The sequence below is a fragment of the Mesocricetus auratus genome, unplaced genomic scaffold (genome assembly GCF_017639785.1).
Source record: "Mesocricetus auratus isolate SY011 unplaced genomic scaffold, BCM_Maur_2.0 Super-Scaffold_100004, whole genome shotgun sequence".
Classification (NCBI taxonomy): Eukaryota; Metazoa; Chordata; class Mammalia; order Rodentia; family Cricetidae; genus Mesocricetus; species Mesocricetus auratus.
Genome location: NW_024429189.1, coordinates 55,588,715 through 55,607,026, shown reverse-complemented (window position 1 = coordinate 55,607,026; position 18,312 = coordinate 55,588,715). Strand labels below are relative to the sequence as shown.

The window sequence follows — 18,312 nt, the reverse complement described above, 5'->3', positions numbered from 1 at the left end:
ATTTTGCAGCATTTTCCATTGAATGATTTATGTATCCTTTCATTTCAAAAGCTCCTAATGAGTATGGTGCTCAAAGGATCACATATGGTTGGAATAAAAATTTACTGTATAATAACATATACTTTTCTCACAAATTCTAGAATGTCCTAATATTTACTTTTATTAAGAATATGGCTATCTTTTTATTTATTTTTTTAATTTTATTTTCCAGTTTAAATTTAGATAAGAAACGAGGTTGCTTCACAAGTCAGTCCCAGGTCCCTCTCCCATTCCCTCCCTCCTCCCGTGCCATCCCCCCAACCCCCCCCCATTATCCCCTCATTTCCCCAGGGAGGGTGAGGCCCTCCATGGGGGTGTGCATAGTCTGTCATTTCATATAGGACAGGGCCTAGACCCTTCCCCAAGAGTTCAGGGTGAGAGTGCACCTCACATTGTTCTATGGGAGTCCAAAGACCGTGTGTATACTTGGGATGGGTACTGATCTGCTGCCCAAGGCTCAATAGATTACCTAGGCCTCTTCACTGACACCCAGATTCAGGGGGTCTTGATCAGTCCCATGCTGGATTCCCAGGCTTATGCCTGGGATTCAAGAGTTAACCTTTGTCTGGTCAGCTGTTTCTGGAGGTTAAACCAGCCCAGTCTTAATCCCTTTGATCATCAGTCCTCCCTCTCTGTTACTGGCTTTCTTGAGTTCAGCTCAGTACTTAACCAAGGGAGTCTGCCTCTTCTTCGATCAGCCGCTAAATAAAGTTTCTGTTTCCCAGACTCTCTGGCCATAGGATTGTAGGCTGGCACTCCCCAGATCTATGTCTAAAATCCATATATGAGAGAGTACATGCCATTTTTCTCTTTTTGTGACTGGGTTACCTCACTCAGGATGGTTTCTTCTAGTGTCATCCATTTGCCTGCGAATCTCATGATTCCCTTATTTTTTTCTGCTGAATAGTACTCCATTGTGTAGATGTACCACATTTTCTCTATCCACTCTTCAGGTGAGGGACATCTAGGTTGCTTCCAAGTTCTGGCTATTACAAATAAAGCTGCTATGAACATTAGTGGAACAGACATCTTTGTTGTATGAATGGGCATCTTTTGGATATATGCCTAAGAGTGGAGTTGCTGGGTCTTGTGGTAGGTTTATTCCCATTTTTCTGAGGAATCTCCATACTGCTTTCCAAAGTGGCTGAACCAGTTGGCACTCCCACCAGCAACGGAGGAGTGTCCCCCTTTCACCACATCCTCTCCAGCATAAATTGTCATTGGTGTTTTTGATTTTAGCCATTCTCACAGGAGTGAGATGGTATCTCAGAGTTGTTTTGATTTGCATTTCCCGGATGACTAAGGATGTTGAGCACTTTCTCAAGTGCCTCTCAGCCATTTTAGACTCCTCTATTGAAAACTCTCTATTTAGTTCTGCAGCCCACTTTTTAATTGGGTCCTTTGCTGTTTTGGAGACTTGCTTCTTGAGTTCTTTGTAAATTTTGGAGATCAACCCTCTGTCAGATGTGGGATTAGTGAATATTTTTTCCCATTCTGTGAGCTGCCTTTTTGTCTTGCTGACTGTGTCCTTTGCCTTACAGAAGCTTCTCAGTTTCAGTAGGTCCCATTTATTAATTGTTGATCTCACTGTCTGTGCTACTGGTGTTATGTTCAGGAAGCTGTCTCCTGTACCAATTCGTTCAAGGGTACCACCCACTTTCTCTTCTAAGAGGTTCAGTGTGGATTTTCTTATAAAACTTTGATTTTCTGGAGTAGTTCCATGTATATTTGTATATTAAGTACAATGAATTTGAAACATCAATATCTTACCACTTAGTCCAACAAACATAAAATTTTATATTATTTTAAAGGTCTTCCTGTCAAGGTAGGTTACTTCAGGTAAACTGATATATACAACTTGGTTATTTATCAAGAATGACTTCTATATTCCAGAATATATTAATTGCTATGTTAAATAGATTATTAAAATGAAATAATACAATCTTATTTGAAAATTGAAGTATAATTACATGTATTTTTGAGGACAATAATAAGAGACAAAATAAGATTTTGAATAATGAACATACTGTAAACTTATATGTACATATATATTAATTTTTAAGGTTTATGCAAGAAAATGGACAAGAAAAACTGCTCCTCTGTAGATGAATTCATTTTCATGGGAATAACCAATAATTCTGACATGAAAATAACACTTTTCACCATGTTCCTGCTTATTTATCTTACTAATCTTCTGGCCAATCTTGGGATGATCATTTTAATCAGGGAGGACTCTCAGCTCCACACACCCATGTACTTTTTCCTCAGCCACCTCTCTTTTTGTGACCTTAGCTATTCCACAGCAATTGGACCCAAGATGCTAATGGATCTGTTAGCTGAGAAGAAATCAATTCCCATTATCGGTTGTGCTCTCCAGTTCTTGACATTCTGTGTCTTTGCAGATTCTGAGTGTTTACTACTAGCAGTGATGGCCTTTGATAGGTACCAGGCTATCAGCAACCCCTTGCTGTACACAGTGAACATGCCCAGCAGACTTTGCTCCCAGCTTGTGGCTGGGGTTTACCTGATGGGAACAGCAGATGCTTTGATACATACATCCTTGACCTTCCGTTTGTGTTTCTGTGAATCCAATGAGATCAACCATTTCTTCTGTGATGTCCCACCTCTTCTATTAATATCTTGCTCAGATACAGAGGCTAATGAGTTAATGATTTTCACAATTTTTGGGTTCATTGAGCTGAGCACCATTTCAGGAGTTCTTGTTTCTTATTGCTACATCATCTCATCAGTCTTTAAGATCCACTCTGCTTAGGGGAGGTTCAAAGCTTTCTCCACCTGTGCATCCCACTTGACTGCTGTTGCAATTTTCCAGGGAACTATGCTTTTTATGTATTTTCGACCAAGTTCTTCCTACTCCTTAGATCAAGACAAAATGACCTCACTGTTTTACACTCTGGTGATTACGATGCTGAACCCTCTGATTTACATCCTGAGGAACAAGGATGTGAAAAAGGCTCTGGAGAAACTGAAGAATAAAATGTGAATGACAATTTCTAATGTAATGTGTACATTATTGCTTTTAATTCAATCTGCATTGCACATATAAAAGACATTGCATCATTGAAATTTTGCTGTTAACATATATATGCTTTATTTTTCTCAAATATTATATGCTCTTCTCTCTCAGTAGAAATTTTTCCAACAATTTCGATTGTGATCAAGTTTTATGTCTACATCCTTTCACTCAATGCCAATTTAAATTTAGAGTGATGAATATTTAATCATTGCTTTTTACAGATTTTCAAGGGAAATTAAAAACATTAAACAATGGTATCATATATAGATGAATTATGAACAGTTGCTTTACATATTAATTTACATAGATTTTGTTAACATTCTATAGTTCAGGCATCTGGAAGAGTGGAGCCAGCAAATGAGGGGGATTAAAGTCTCATTCAGTAGTCACAGTAGTCAACTTTATTCAGTGCATCAGATACTGCAAGTGTTAAAAAAAATCACAGGAGAAAAGTTTTCATGAGTTCAAGTTGGATACATTCACAAGGCTAATTTATTTCCACAGAGGTATATAAAAATGGATTAAAGTATTGAAAACCAGTAGCAAGTAATAATTACTAATTTGAAGTAAACTGTATCCTATCAACTATACCTTTGGAAAAGCATGAAAACATATTTCAATAACAATTATGTGCTTTGAAAAAACTGAGATCATAAGACCCTTGTTTTGTTTCGTTGAACTGTCTCCCAGACACTTAGATTTCTCCTCATATGACTCAATTCCTGAACTATATTCCAACAAAGCCTCATGGTGGTCTTGACCTTAAAGCCTGTTAGCTGAATTCCAAAGCAGATTGTCTAATCCAGTGTTAGTATAACATCTTTCTGGAAAGTAGATACTCTGTTTCTATACAAAAATGATGTTCATAGCAGGAAAGAAAATGTCTATGCAGTGATTTTTACAATTAGAGGGGTCCGGACATAGGGAGACCGATATTTGGAAGATCAAACATGTTGATTAAAACAAGTACCAGATTTTGGCAATGTAAAACTTGGTGGAAGAACTGTCAATTCTTCCATCATTTCCTCCATTGATTTCTAATTTATTATTCCTCTCTCTGCCCTAGTCATCCAACTCTCTTCAATTGTTTCCTTTGCACATTAATTAATTTGCATCTATTTCTTAAATTGCTACATACAATGAGAAAGTATAAGCATATATTTACTCAAAACCTAAGTATCATAGGTAAGAAACACCATGAGATAGCAAACAAACAACAAAACATAACCCCACTTAAATTTGAGGGTTTTATTTTTTATTTTTAGAGACAGGGTTTCTCTGTATTGCTTTGGAGCCTGTCCTGGAACTTGCTCTGTAGACCACAACTGGTTTCGAACTCACAGAGATCCACCTGCCTCTGCCTCCTGAGTGCTGGGATTAAAGGCATGTGCCACCACCACCCGGCTGATTAAGCACTCTTAAGACAATCGTATCTAAGGATGTGGCATGTTCTATGTACATAACACATTATGGTTTGAAGAAAGTACATAAAATGGTTGTGTATAAAAATTAAGCTGTCTATAAATAATCAGGTTCTTGAGATATAAACATCTTGCCTGTGAATATGTCCTTAGTTTACATGTGTGTTATATCTTGTTGATCCATATTTGTCCATGGTTGAATTTCCGAAAAGCCATTTTGAAATAATGTGAATTTGAACCTAAATTTGAAAGCCATTGAAGATTCTTTTGTCTGTCACAATTACATGTTCTGATTTTCCTGAGCACATTCACTCTTTTGTTTTGTTTTGTTTTGATTTCTTGAGATAGGGTGTCTCTGTATTGTTTTGGAGGCTGTCCTGGAACTTGCTTTGTAGACCAGACTGGCCTTAAACTAACAGAGATCTGCCTGCCTCTGCCTCCCGAGTGCTGGGATTAAAGGTGAGCGCACATTCACTCTTATAGTTCTAGTATCAAATGATCCAGCATGAAAGTATTTCAGAATTGAGACCTGGTGCTCCTCTGCTTTAGGGTACCGTCTGGCACACTATAAGTTCTCAGGAGAAATTCCTGAGAAGGCGTCTTCATTTAGATAAGCACATATTTGTACCATAACTTCTCAGTGAAATCACTTTCTTTTTCAATGCTGAACAGTGGTTATAGCTGTGATGGTTTTACTCAACAAATAGTAACAAAACATTGTGTGTGAGTGTCTTGTTTTCTTTTGTTCAAAAGAGAGAAAGGACATGAGTTGGCTGGCTAGGTGGGGAGGATTTGGAAGGAAGGGGAGAGGAGAAAATCATGATTGGAATATACTGTATGATTTTTAATAAAAGTGACGATAAAAATAATGCTGTTATGATGCATTGTTTTTTGTGAAAGGATAAATTCAAAATGAGATTGGATTAGGGACCTTACCACTTAGAACCCAATAGCTCCCTCTCTCCTGCCACTAGAGAGAAATTAAGGTCAGACTATCTATGATCAAAAATGTGTACTACCAGCACTCTCCACACCTAATCTTGATTGGAAATGTTTTACCCAGAGTTGTGAGATTCACCAACATGTGGCATTTTGTTATCACAACTCAAAAAGATATGAAAAATAACATGACTACAACATTGTTTTAATTATGTTAAACATTGTGTAAAATGCTAATAAATTAGAAGAGGAAAATATGTCAAAATTGCCTTTATACTTCTCAAAGGATATTTTAGTTTTATTACATTTAAACACCCATTTCAGATACACATCAATCCTATTACATTATGCATATCATGTGGACAAAAGAAAAATAAAACTAAAAGCCATCAGTGTCTCAGAATACAATGATCCCATTCATTACTTTATTATGATGAATGACTAAGGCGAAGTTGAAAGTTTCATCCTTGAATTTATTTGAAAGAATTCATGACTCAAAATGAAGGTTGAGCAGATTAGTCTTTAATATGAAACTTGCACAGAACTATGGACCACAACCTCAGAGGCTTTGTAGCCTTGAATGAGACTGTCTAATGAAATGTTCATAGCTTCTTTCCCCTCTCATCCTTACTAAGTACACCCTCCTTTTAAAATGTCAGCTGATGATTGTAAGTAAATACTACCCTGAGTAAGAAACATCAGTCTGAACTGTCTAACACTTGGTGTGATATATTCAGATCAGAAACTATATGGAGTACATGTAACACTAAGTGAAAATGAGAAAAAATCTAAAAATGAATGGATGGGAAATGCGGTGTTTGATCTTTCTGACATGTACTGGAAATTTGGTTATTTTAATAAAGCCCTCAAGTAAGGCAAACACATAAGCAATCTTTACAGCTTACTATTTTTCCTACTCTGCTAGGCAGTAACTCAGCAATGTTTTCATTCAATTCAGTGTGTTTGAGCCTGCATTGCCACTGAGTAAAACCAAGAAAATATAGAATACCACTAAAGAAGCAATTTGTTAGTCCATATTACTTCCTTATTTTAGTCTCATATAATTGTATTTTAAAAGAATTGTTCAGCAATTCAGGACTTAATGAGTCTGTATTTTCAGTTTTGCTGCAGTAGATAATGCAGCTGAAAATAATTTCTTCATCCATATATTCAGAAGGAACAATCATTGCTTTAATATATAGTTGATTTTTATTTGTTTACACATGCCATGTCCAAATATAAAATACAGTCAGTCATTGAGCAAAGGATATACATAATCTCACATTGAAAACAAGTATCTCCCACAAATGGAGTTATAGTTAACAATGACTTTGCAAGATTATTGTTATGACCTACCAAAGCGAGCATTTAACCCAGAAAATGAAGTGGGCATGGATAAGAGAAGAAAAATAATACCAACTACAGTTCATGGATGTCTTTATGCTAGCTCTTTCCTTTGCTCTTAAACTATTTTGATCATCTTTAAGTATAAAGATTAAATGGGCTATTAACTAATAAGAGTTTTGTAATTCCCAATTGCTCCAACCAGGATTTGTTCCTTTCTTCAGTGAACTTATATTTAGGTATGAGACAGGGTATCTCAGTAAAGGTTGCTGGTCTCTTGAACACTGTAGTTAAATATAAACTCTAGAATTACTCTGCACAACTTTATTCTATGACAATCTTGAAGTTGATTAAGTTATTTGTTTGCTCGAGTAGTTTATGTTCATGACTTACATTACATCATAAACAAATGATGTTTCGCCATTAAAAATCTTAATATGGAACATCACCTAATATAGCATAATGTTTATGATTCAAAAAACAGAATCCAATTATGTACTCTAGCCTCACTTTGACACAGAATTCTCTTGCCACTTTCTGTATCATGCTAGGATTACTGAATGGTAGGTGCTCATAAATTAGACTTATGAAAATAATGTTTCAATAAGAGACTTAAAAAACTGTCAAAAGGAAGAGTAAAAATATAATTAATTATATAGATACTATAGCATTCAATTTAATAAAATACAATCCAAGACAGACTATCTGGGCTAGTCTGGTATTCTCCGATGGGGGAGACTGAGGTAAGGGATTCACAATTTCAAGGGTAGCCTGAAAAACTTGGTGAATATCTAAAGCTGCATGTGAACGAAGAAATGTGGTGATGATTCTGAATAAATATTTAAAACGATGTATTTATTTTAATTTTCTTCAAAGCCTCTTTCACATCCTTGTTCCTTAGACTGTAAATCAGCGGGTTCAGCATGGGGATAACAAGGGTGTAAAATAGAGAAGTCGTTTTGTCTTGATCGAGGGAGTAAGAAGAACTTGGACGAAAATATGTGAAGAGCAGAGTTCCCTGAAAAATAGCAACTGCAATCAAGTGCGAGGTGCAGGTGGAGAAAGCCTTGAACCTCCCCTCAGCAGAGCGGATTTTTAGGACTGATGAGATGATGTAACAGTAGGAGACAAGGACCCCTGATATAGTGCTCAGTTCGAGGAAACCATAAATAGTGAATAATGCCAGCTCATTTACTTGAGTGTCAGAGCAGGAGAGGAGATAAAGTGGAGGTAAATCACAGAAGAAATGGTTGACCTCATTGGACCCACAGAAACACAAGCGGAATGCTAAAGTTGTATGTATCAAAGCATCTGATGTTCCCACCAGGTAAACCCCAGCAGTGAGCATGGAACACAACTCGCTGGACATGCTTGCTGTGTAGAGCAAGGGATTGCTAATGGCCTGGTACCTATCAAAGGCCATCACTGCCAGCAGTACACATTCAGAATCTGCAAAGGTGCAGGAAATGAAGAACTGAATAGCACAGCCCCCGAAGGGAATGGACTTCTTCTTGCTAAATATATCTAGTAGCATTTTGGGACCAATTGCAGTGGAATAGCAGAGATCACAGAAAGACAGGTGGCTCAGAAAAAAGTACATGGGTGTGTGGAGCTGTGGATCCATCCTGATCAAAATGATCATACCAAGATTCCCCACAAGGTTGATAAGATAGACGAGCAGAAATATGGCAAACAGCAGCCCTTTCATCTCAGCATTATTGGTAATTCCCACAAAAATGAATTCATTCAACGAGCAATTTCCTATATCCATTCTTTCTTCCTGTCTATGCTTTTGAGGAAATAATTATAAGAAGTTACTAATGCGTTTTAATTTCTGGATATCAGCAAAATATTTATGAGGTAGAACATATTTGGGTTATTTCTCATATATTTTATAGCATAAAAATGTCAGTGTCTTGTTTCTTTTTTGCAACTTTTTCTTATCATATTTGTTAATATCAAAAATGGTATCCAAGAAACTGAGATGAATATATGTTCATCACTTTCTGCCCATTTTGTATGTAAGGCAAACATTACTTTTGGCAAGAGATTGCTTTAGATATATTGGTTCTCATTTGACCTTTGTAATAATTGAAATAAACACAGATGTTAGAGACATGGGCTATACATGAAGAGGATATTAGTTCTATTCTTTAATGTCTTAATATACAAATTAGCTTAGCTATTTGATTCCTGAAAGGTAAGAAGAGATTAAAAACATATAATTGTTTTATAGTCATTGATTTATAACTGTAATGATGACAGTTGCAGTAATGCAAAACACAAACATTTACAAACTATTCTTTTTGGTCTTATTATTTTAAAATATTTTAATTGAAATAGATTTACTCTGCTTTCCCCTTCGATTATCTTAGACTAGCCCTAGTTCTACTCCCTCAACCCACTCTATGGCCCAACTCTCTACTTGACAGCAACCTTTTACTATATTTGTTGTATGCGTTCATGCACAAATATACATAAATGTATACTCTACTGACTGATTTTGTAAGTTTTATGTATATAGTCTAAAGGCTAGCCATTATTCTTGGTCTATGTTATATTACTTTAAAATTTACTGAAACTAAGATAAATTTTATTTGATCATTGCCTTTTGAATTTGTTATGTTTCACAATGGTACTCCTTACCCTTCGTTAGTAATAGTCTGGTGACAAATAATTATTTTTTCTGGAAAGCTAGATGGCTACAAACAACTAGCATACAAAAAAATAAATCGCATTCATTGGGTTTCACTACTTACATTGTCGTAACAATGAAAAAAATAATCAGAATGGAGAACAATAGATATCTAAAATACATCCACTGTTTTATATGTATATGTGTATATTTTTATGTGTGTTTTGCATTTGTATATGCATCCATGTGTTTGATGAAAAGAAAAACCTCAATGATGGTTATTTTTTAATTTTTAGATTATGTAAATAATATGGAAAGTGTTTTATAATGCATTAACATTGCAAGTATTAAACACAATAAGCCAATAGTTTTTCTGATATTTATATCACTAAAATATATACATATGGACATAAAAACAAAAGAGGTACTTCATGCTATGTTTCAAGATTAAAATAAAATAAAATAGAGAAAATGCTATGTTGCTGATGCTATAAAGTTTTATGAGAATCATAATTCCTCTTAAAAATATTTTCATTCATTGAATTTAATATTCATTTAAATTGAGCAGGCAGTAAAATCATCACTTGTTTCTAATAAAATAAAATGGAAATCTTTTGCTTTTACCCTGTTTTTGAAAATACATGTATGTAGGAACCCACCTGATAAGAGTAGATCTTCAGTGCCTGCAAACTCTTACAGTGGTATTTTATTGTGCCAACTGCCATTTGAGACTGAGATTTATGAAATCATTTCCCCCAGGCTTTGATGTGGCCAATTAATATCTTCTTCTATGTTCTTGTCTGAAAATACATCACTATCTTCAGCATATATGTAGTTTGAAGTGTTCACTACTAAAATTATATATTTGAGTAAGGGTACCACAAGGTACATATGTGTGTATTCAGGTAAATATACAAATGTATGTATATCTGCATTTATGTATACACAGAACACACATACACACATATATATTTCTTTGTGCATATATATGATAAAGTAGCTCTCTTTGATCTCAGGATCCATTCCTTTCTTCACTTTTGAAAGTATTCTTTTTCACATATTCTATTTAAATAAGAAACTATCTTATTTTACACATCAATTCAAGTTCCCTCTCCTTCCCATCCTCCCATGCCTCCCAGCAGCACCCCCATCCCATCCCCCATCCACTCCCAAGGGAGGATGAGGCCTTCCATAAGAGGTCATCAAAATCTGTCAAGTGTTTTGGGGCAGAGCCTAAGCCCTCCTCTGTGTATCTAAAATAAGAGAGTATCCCTCCATTGGAAATGGACTTCCAAAGTCCATTCGTGCACTAGGGATACATCCTGGTTCCACTGCCAGAATCCCCATAGACTTCCCAATGGTCCTTGCTGACACTCACTTTCAGGGCACCTGGTTTGGTCCTATATTAGTTCCCAAACTGTCAGACTGGGGGTCTATGAGTTCCCACTTGTTCAGGTCAGCTGTTTCTGTGGGTTTCTCCAGCATAGTCTTGACCCCTTTGTTGGTCACTCCTCCCTCTCTGAAACTGGATTCCAGAAGTTTGGCTCAGTGTTGTGGGTGTCTGCTTCTTCTTCCACCAGCTACTGGATGAAGGCTCTACGATGACATTTAAGGTAGTCATCATTTTAATTATAGGGGAAAGGTATTTAAGATACCTCTACACTATTGTTTAGGGACTAAGTTGGCATCATGCTTGTGAATCTCTGTGCAATTCCCTTGTGTTAGATTTCTCTTTAAACCTTTATTGATGTGTTTCTTTTCTTACTCTCCTCTATTCCTCTCCTGACTCAGTCTTCCTGATCCTTCACATTCTCCACCTCGGTCCTCTTCTCCACTCCTCTTTCTCTTACCTCCCTCCTCCTCTCCCGTGCACCCAATTTATCCAGTGGTTCTTGACCCTTTGAAAGTACTCTTTAGTTAGTAACATGGTTAATCATTTTTAGGAATAAATTATTTTTATATAGGTATTTTGACTGAAGTGAAAGTCACTGTTGCCCAAATTTCCTAACCACAAAATATTTTTAAGGAATTTAAAAATATTTATTGAAAATAGATTCTTCTCTCATACAATACTTCCGAAGCAGAGTTTCCTCTCCCTCCACTCCTCCTAGTTCCCCTACTTCCTCTGTCTTTCAGATCCACTCCCCATACAATTACTTTTCCAAAAAACAGTAGGCGCCAAAGAAAATAGCTAAACAAAAAAAGACAATACACACTATGACAAGGCAAAAGCCCTCATATTGATGCTGGACAAGGCAACTAAATAGGAGGAAAAGAGTTTCAAGAGCAAGCAAAAGAGTCAGAGATAAATTATGTTGGAGGGAGACAGAAATAGTGTCCATGGAGGAGAACAGGAGAGAATAGGAGGACTGATACAAGGGAGGAATGGAGAAGGGTAAGAAAGGAGATTCCTTGATAGCAGGAGCCAGTGTAGGCTTGGAGAGAGGTTTTGCACAGGGGAAAAGTTAGGGAATATACTGGGATGAACCCCAATACAAATCTAGGCCTTGGTCGAGAGGCTGCCTTTGATGCCCTTCATCTGTAATGAGATTGATGACTACCTTAGTTGCCATTCAAAGAAACTTCATTCAGTAGCTGACTGAAGCAGAAACAGGCATCCACAGCTAAATACTGAGCCATACACACTCTTAGAATCCAGTTGTGGAGAGGGAGGACAGATGAGTAAAGGAGCCAAGACTGTGCTGGAGAAACCCCCAGAAATAGTTGACCTGACATAGTGACAGCACAAAGACCCTAGTCATAAAGCTGGTGAACCATCAGTGAACTGAACCAAGCCCTCTGAATGTGGGTGCCAGCTAGGAGGCCAGGGAAGTCTATGCGACCTCTAACAGTGGAGCTAGTTTTTATCCCTAGATCACAAATTGACTTTGGGAGCCCATCCCCTACAGAGGGAAAATATTGGAGTCCAGATACAAGAAAGAGGGCCTAGGCCTTCCGCCAAATGATCTGATGGACTTTGACAGTCCCCATGGAGGGATTCACTATCCCTGCACTGTGGTTGGCGGGTGGGTTGGGAGGGCAGTGGATAGCATGGGTGGATGGGAGGGTGAGGGAATGGGAAAATTAATATGTAAATAAGAGTTCTTCCAAAATAAAACAAATACATATACCTGAAATTAACTGAAGAAACTGACCTCAATTTTAATTCAATTTCATCTAAACTTACAATAATATATGTAATTCAACATAATTTCATCGAAGATAAGCCATTCAAATTTATGTTTCTGTATGTAATTTTGTTTAAGACTATGTGTTTTTACTTAATGTGCACGAGTCTTTAGTGTGTCTCTGTGAATGTGGTGTATCACATGCATGCTAAGCAAGATGGAGACCAGAAGAAGGCATCTTAATGCTGGGGATTACAGTTACAGAGAGCTGTGAACTGTGCTGCTTGTGTTGAAATCAGGATCCCTGTCTTCTGCAAGAGTTACAAGTGCCCTTAGTCACTGAGTTATCATAGCTCCAGCCCTTAACTTTGCATTGTTTTTAACATTTGAACTGATATGTGACACATTCTGTCCCCGTTAGATTTCTAGGTGGCATAGACGCCCCATGATTTGTACTGCTGAAAGTATCATTTATGACATTTTCTAGGAAGTGGAAATGAAGAGTATGATGGAAGCACCACAGTTGGTCATATGCTAAAACTTATTCTGGGTACAGGTATGGCAAATGTGTGGATCCATCAAGTATCAATTAAATAGTATACCAAGTAAATATTCAAAATATAGTTGCAGACATTAAAGCAGTGAAGTATTTCAAAAGTAGAAGGTGAACTGTGAACAAGTATTAGAAATGATTTCCTAGAAGTAGAAATTACATTTTCATTAAATTCTGATACAATTAAATGAAATACAAATCATATGTTGCTGTATAATATATTTATACATATATATATATACATGTTCTGTATATATTGTACAACATAAAATTACATTGAAATATTCACTCTGACAAGCCAAGTTGATGACAATAATAAGAAATTATGGTCTCAACTATAATGAGGAACTCATTGTACTCACAAGGGAATATAAAATCATGAGTAAATTTAATCACATTTTCATAGTAACAAAGCCTAAGGGGAAGAGGCTGCAGGGATATAAGTCTCATGTGGTATATGTTACAAAATAATTTATCATCCATGCTCTTCCACCAAAAAATCACCTCGCCACCGGTAAGCTCCTGATATTCCAAATCCAGTAATACAAACTAGAAATGACCTTTTCAGAAAAGTCTAAATAATTTTTAAATTAATTAACTCTCACAGCCTACTTAGATGATACATTTAAATCTAATAAAATACTATTTTGTATTTAGAACAGTAAGATTCTGACTGCACATATTTGTCTCTATAAAACTATATTTGACTATTTTCCTTTAACACATTACTAGAAACTACTATTAATCTCAAACTGTGGATAGATACATATGTGAACTCAAAGGCTGTATACTGCTTGTCTGTATTTTTGCCTACCTTTTATAAATTTTATTGAGATAGACTATGGAAATTTTATTAAGATATTAAAATGGGAATTTTAATCTCACAATGAAATGAGAAAAATAGACTAAATAGTGAATCAAATTCTCTCTTAAAAATTCATCGCTACATTCTAATATTTATAGATTAACTAAGTCACACATACTTGGAAAATCATAAAAATTCTTTCAACTGCACATACAAATGAAGTTATTTATTGTACTAGTTTTTATCTTCATGTTGTTTCCATATTTGTAACCTTAAATAAACAATATCTGCAGCTGTGACTGTTCATTTATGACTTCAGGTCGTTCACAATATTTTTGAAGCTTTTCCTTTGAATGATTAGAAGATTTATCCTTTAGTTCCAATTGCTTTCTTAAATATTCAATAAGCCTGATGGCCAAAACAACACAGATATTCGGAAACAAAAATAATCAGGAATTATTTGTTACTTACCACATACTAATGTATAGAAAATTTGTTGTCAAATAGTAGAAGGCATTAGCTGTTTCATTGATTAGTAACAGTTATCACTTTTAAATTCACAGTTTTCCATAGCATCTTGATGTTTGGGGTATAATTTTGTTTACATTTGAACATTAAGGCCCGTGAATTTAAAAGTACAATATCTCACTACTTAGTTTCACTAACTTATGAGGTGATTATATATTATTTTTCAGATTAAAATATGACAGTATGTTAAATATATAATTCCTGTTAAGGAAGGCAGATTCAGGGAAATTAATGTACAGAAAGTAAAATTTGTCAAGAACACCTAGATTCCAGAGTGAATTAATTGTTATATCACATAGATTAATACAACTAAATAATGCAATCTTATTTGAAGATTGAAGTATAATTATATACATTTGAGGGTAAAATAAAATAATTCTCTGCATAATAAATGTATTTGGACATATTCTTTATCTTTTAAAGTTCATCCAAGAAAAATGGATAAAGGAAATTGCTCCTCTCCAGGTGAATTTGTTTTCTTGGGAATTACTAATAACCCTGACACAAAAGTGGCCCTCTTCACCACATTCCTACTTGTTTATCTTATTAATCTACTGGCCAACCTTGGTATGATCATTTTAATTAGAATGGACTCTCAACTCCACACACCCATGTACTTTTTCCTTAGCCACCTCTCGTTCTGTGACCTCTGTTATTCCACAGCAATTGGACCCAAGATGCTGGTGGATCTTTTCGCTGAGAAGAAATCAATTTCCATGGTTGGCTGTGTTTTGCAGTTCTTTACTCTCTGTGCCTTTGTTGATTCTGAGTGTCTACTGCTGGCAGTGATGGCCTTTGATAGGTACCAGGCCATCAGCAACCCCTTGCTGTATACAGCAAACATGTCAAATAGGGTGTGTTCTATGCTCATAGCTGGGGTTTACCTGGTGGGAACATTAGATGCCTTCATACATTCTACCCTTGTCTTCCGCTTGTGTTTTTGTGAATCCAATGAGATCAACCATTTCTTCTGTGACGTTCCTCCACTTCTATTAATATCTTGCTCAGATACAGAGGTTAATGAATTAGCAATATTCACAATTTTTGGGTTCATTGAGCTGAGCACCATTTCAGGACTCCTTGTCTCCTACTGTTACATCATCTCATCAGTCTTTAAGATCCACTCTGCTGAGGGGAGGTTTAAAGCTTTCTCCACCTGTGCCTCCCACTTGACTGCTGTTGCAATTTTTCAGGGAACTCTGCTATTTATGTATTTCCGGCCAAGTTCTTCCTATTCCCTTGATCAAGACAAAATGGCATCACTGTTTTACACACTGATGATACCAATGCTGAACCCTCTGATTTACAGTCTGAGGAACAAGGATGTGAAAGATGCTCTGGAAAAGTTGAAGAATAAAATGTGATTTTGCATGATTTTTAGATGTAAGTGTGCATGATTGCTTTCAATTCATTATGTATCACAAATGACAAAGATTGTATCACGTAATAAGTTAACAAAATATATTAGTTCTAAAATCTAATTTTGTGGGAAAACTTCCCATATTTATGCTTAGTTTCCTTTAAATCTCATTTAATTATCTCTCTGAATAAGTTTTCTAAACATTTCAATTGTGTCCAAGTTTCATGTGTCTATACTTTCTGTCTGTTACATATTTATCTTATTTATTATGATATGTTTCATATTTATTCATTGCCTTTGGCAGATACAGGTATTTTTTGAAGCTAATGAAATAGCTTAATTGAAGTTAAGTATATTATGTATATCGAAATTACTGTACAATATCAATATACCCTGAACTTCATAGCAGTCTTAACTCCTGTTGATTCAGTTCCAGAAGAGTTGCTCTAATCCACTTTTAGGATACCATCTTTCTCGGAGGTAGGTACCATGTCCTGGTACAGAGAGAGAGACAGAGAGAGAGAGGGAGAGGAGAGAGTGTCTCTGTAGTGATCTTTTTAATGACTTTTTAATTTTAAAACAATATCTTCTCATTTTAAATGCTAATCCCAGTTCCTACTCCCTCCATTCCTGCTGTTTCTCCCACCTTTCCCCCACCCCACCTGCAATTCACTCCTCAGAGAGGGTAAGACTTCCCATGGGGAGTCAACAAAGTCTGGTGCATCCCTTTGAGGCTGGACTAAGGCACTCCCTGCTATATCTAGGCTGAGCAAGCTTTCCCTCCAAAGAGAATGCACTCCGAAAAAGCCAGTTCAAGCACTAGGGATAAATCATGCTCTCACTGTCAGTGGGCTCACAGGTTGCCCAGATCACACTATTGTCACCCATATTCAAAGGGCCTACTTTCTTCCTACTCAGGTTCCTCCCACTGTCAGTCCAGAATCAGTGAGCTCCCACTAGCTCAGGTCAGCTGTTTCTGAGGGTATCCCCAAAATTGTATTTCCCCCTTTATTTCTATTAGCACTCTTCCCTCTCTTTGTCTGAACCCTGGAAGCTTAGCCCAATGATTAGCTATGGATCTCCTCATCTGCTCCCATTAGTTGCTGGATGAAGCTTCTATGATAAAAATACAGGTAGTCATCAATCTGATTACATGGAAAGGCCAATTCAAACACCCCCTCGACTACTGGTTAACTTCTTGGCTGGGGTCATCCTTGTGGATTCCTGGGAATTTCCCTAGTGCCAGGTTCTGGCTAGCTCTACAATGGCTCCCTCAATCAATATATCTCTTTCCTTGCTGAAAACTAGTGTTCAGGTTTGTGTAGACATGAATTAGGAAGATCAGCAGTGTTTGATTAACACAAGTACTAAATCTTGGCAATTTATGTCAAGGTGCTTGAAGTGTCTTCCCTCATTTCATCCCCTGATTTCTATTTTATTTTTTCTTCCTTAGATCTAGTTATATAATTGTCTGCAATTTCTTTCTCTGAACAGTAATTAATTAGCACCTATTTTTAAATTGTTATATGCGAGGAGAAAATATAAACATACAATTTCTAAAACATTGAATCATCCTAGTAATGGAAACTTTAATATGTATCTTACGTGTTCAACAACATGAGACAGCAAAAAAGAACAAAACAAAACTCCATATAATATAAAAATTAGGAAGGTTTATTAGCCATTATTAAGAAAATCCTGCCTAAGAGTATGGCACATACTATGTATATAAATAGACACTTCATAGTTTGAAGAAAGAACAAAAAATTGAATACACACAAAATAATTAAGTTCCTGAGAGATGAATGTCTTACCTGAGAATATATCCTTGATATACCTTTTTCATAAACTGTATATTCATATTTCCCATGGCTTAAGCCCTAAAAAAACCTTCCTGAAAAACTATAGATCTGAACCTAATTTTGAAAGCTCACTGAAGACTCTTCTTTTTTTAAATTTTAAATTTAAATTTAACTTAGAAACAAGGTTGCTTCACATGTCAATCCCAGGCCCCTCTCCCTTTCCCTCCCCTCCTCCCACACCCTCCTACCAACCCCCCCAATCCCCCTTCATTTACCCTGTCAGTGAGGAGGCCTAGGCAATCTATTGGGCCTTGGGTAGTAGATCAGTATTTATCCCAGGCGCACAAATGGACTTTGGGTGCCCATCCAACAATGCATTCTCACCCTAGACTCTTCTATTTTTAAGTCAACATTACATGTACTAAGTTTTCCTAGGGACATTTAGTTTTACAGATTCCAGTGTCAAATGATCTTTCATGAAAATATTTCAGAATTGAAGACAAAGTGCTCCTCTGAGTCATGAAATCATGTGGCCCAATATGAGATATCAGGAGAAATTCCTGAGAATAATTAACTTAGATAGAATACTGTTAATACCTTAACTTCTCATTCAACTCAACATCTTTTGACCAGAGATGTGATGTTTTTAATCAGATGTTTAAATAATACCAGACTATTGTGTGTGAGTTTCTTATTTTCTTTGGGTAATTTGTTTGCTAGT

At 36.2% G+C, this 18,312-nt stretch overlaps 2 protein-coding genes and 1 pseudogene across 2 annotated transcripts; 2 read left to right on the top strand and 1 right to left on the bottom strand.

Moving 5' to 3' along the window:
* The first annotated feature begins 2,110 nt into the window (after positions 1–2,110).
* Positions 2,111–3,043, top strand: LOC101824038 (annotated as a pseudogene).
* Positions 3,044–7,621: 4,578 nt separating this feature from the next.
* Positions 7,622–8,551, bottom strand: LOC101824312 (olfactory receptor 5W2-like). Its single transcript, XM_005065021.3, has one exon. It carries the CDS (start codon positions 8,549–8,551, stop codon positions 7,622–7,624), a length of 930 nt encoding a protein of 309 aa, XP_005065078.3.
* Positions 8,552–14,866: 6,315 nt separating this feature from the next.
* Positions 14,867–15,793, top strand: LOC101824583 (olfactory receptor 5W2-like). Its single transcript, XM_005065022.1, has one exon. The coding sequence runs from the start codon at positions 14,867–14,869 to the stop codon at positions 15,791–15,793; it is 927 nt and encodes a 308-aa protein (XP_005065079.1).
* The last annotated feature ends 2,519 nt before the right edge of the window (positions 15,794–18,312 follow it).

What these genes read in the sequence shown, in the direction of transcription:
- LOC101824312 (XM_005065021.3), bottom strand. Translation starts at nt 8,551, where the DNA reads ATGGATATAGGAAATTGCTCGTTGAATGAATTCATTTTTGTGGGAATT.
- LOC101824583 (XM_005065022.1), top strand. Translation starts at nt 14,867, where the DNA reads ATGGATAAAGGAAATTGCTCCTCTCCAGGTGAATTTGTTTTCTTGGGA.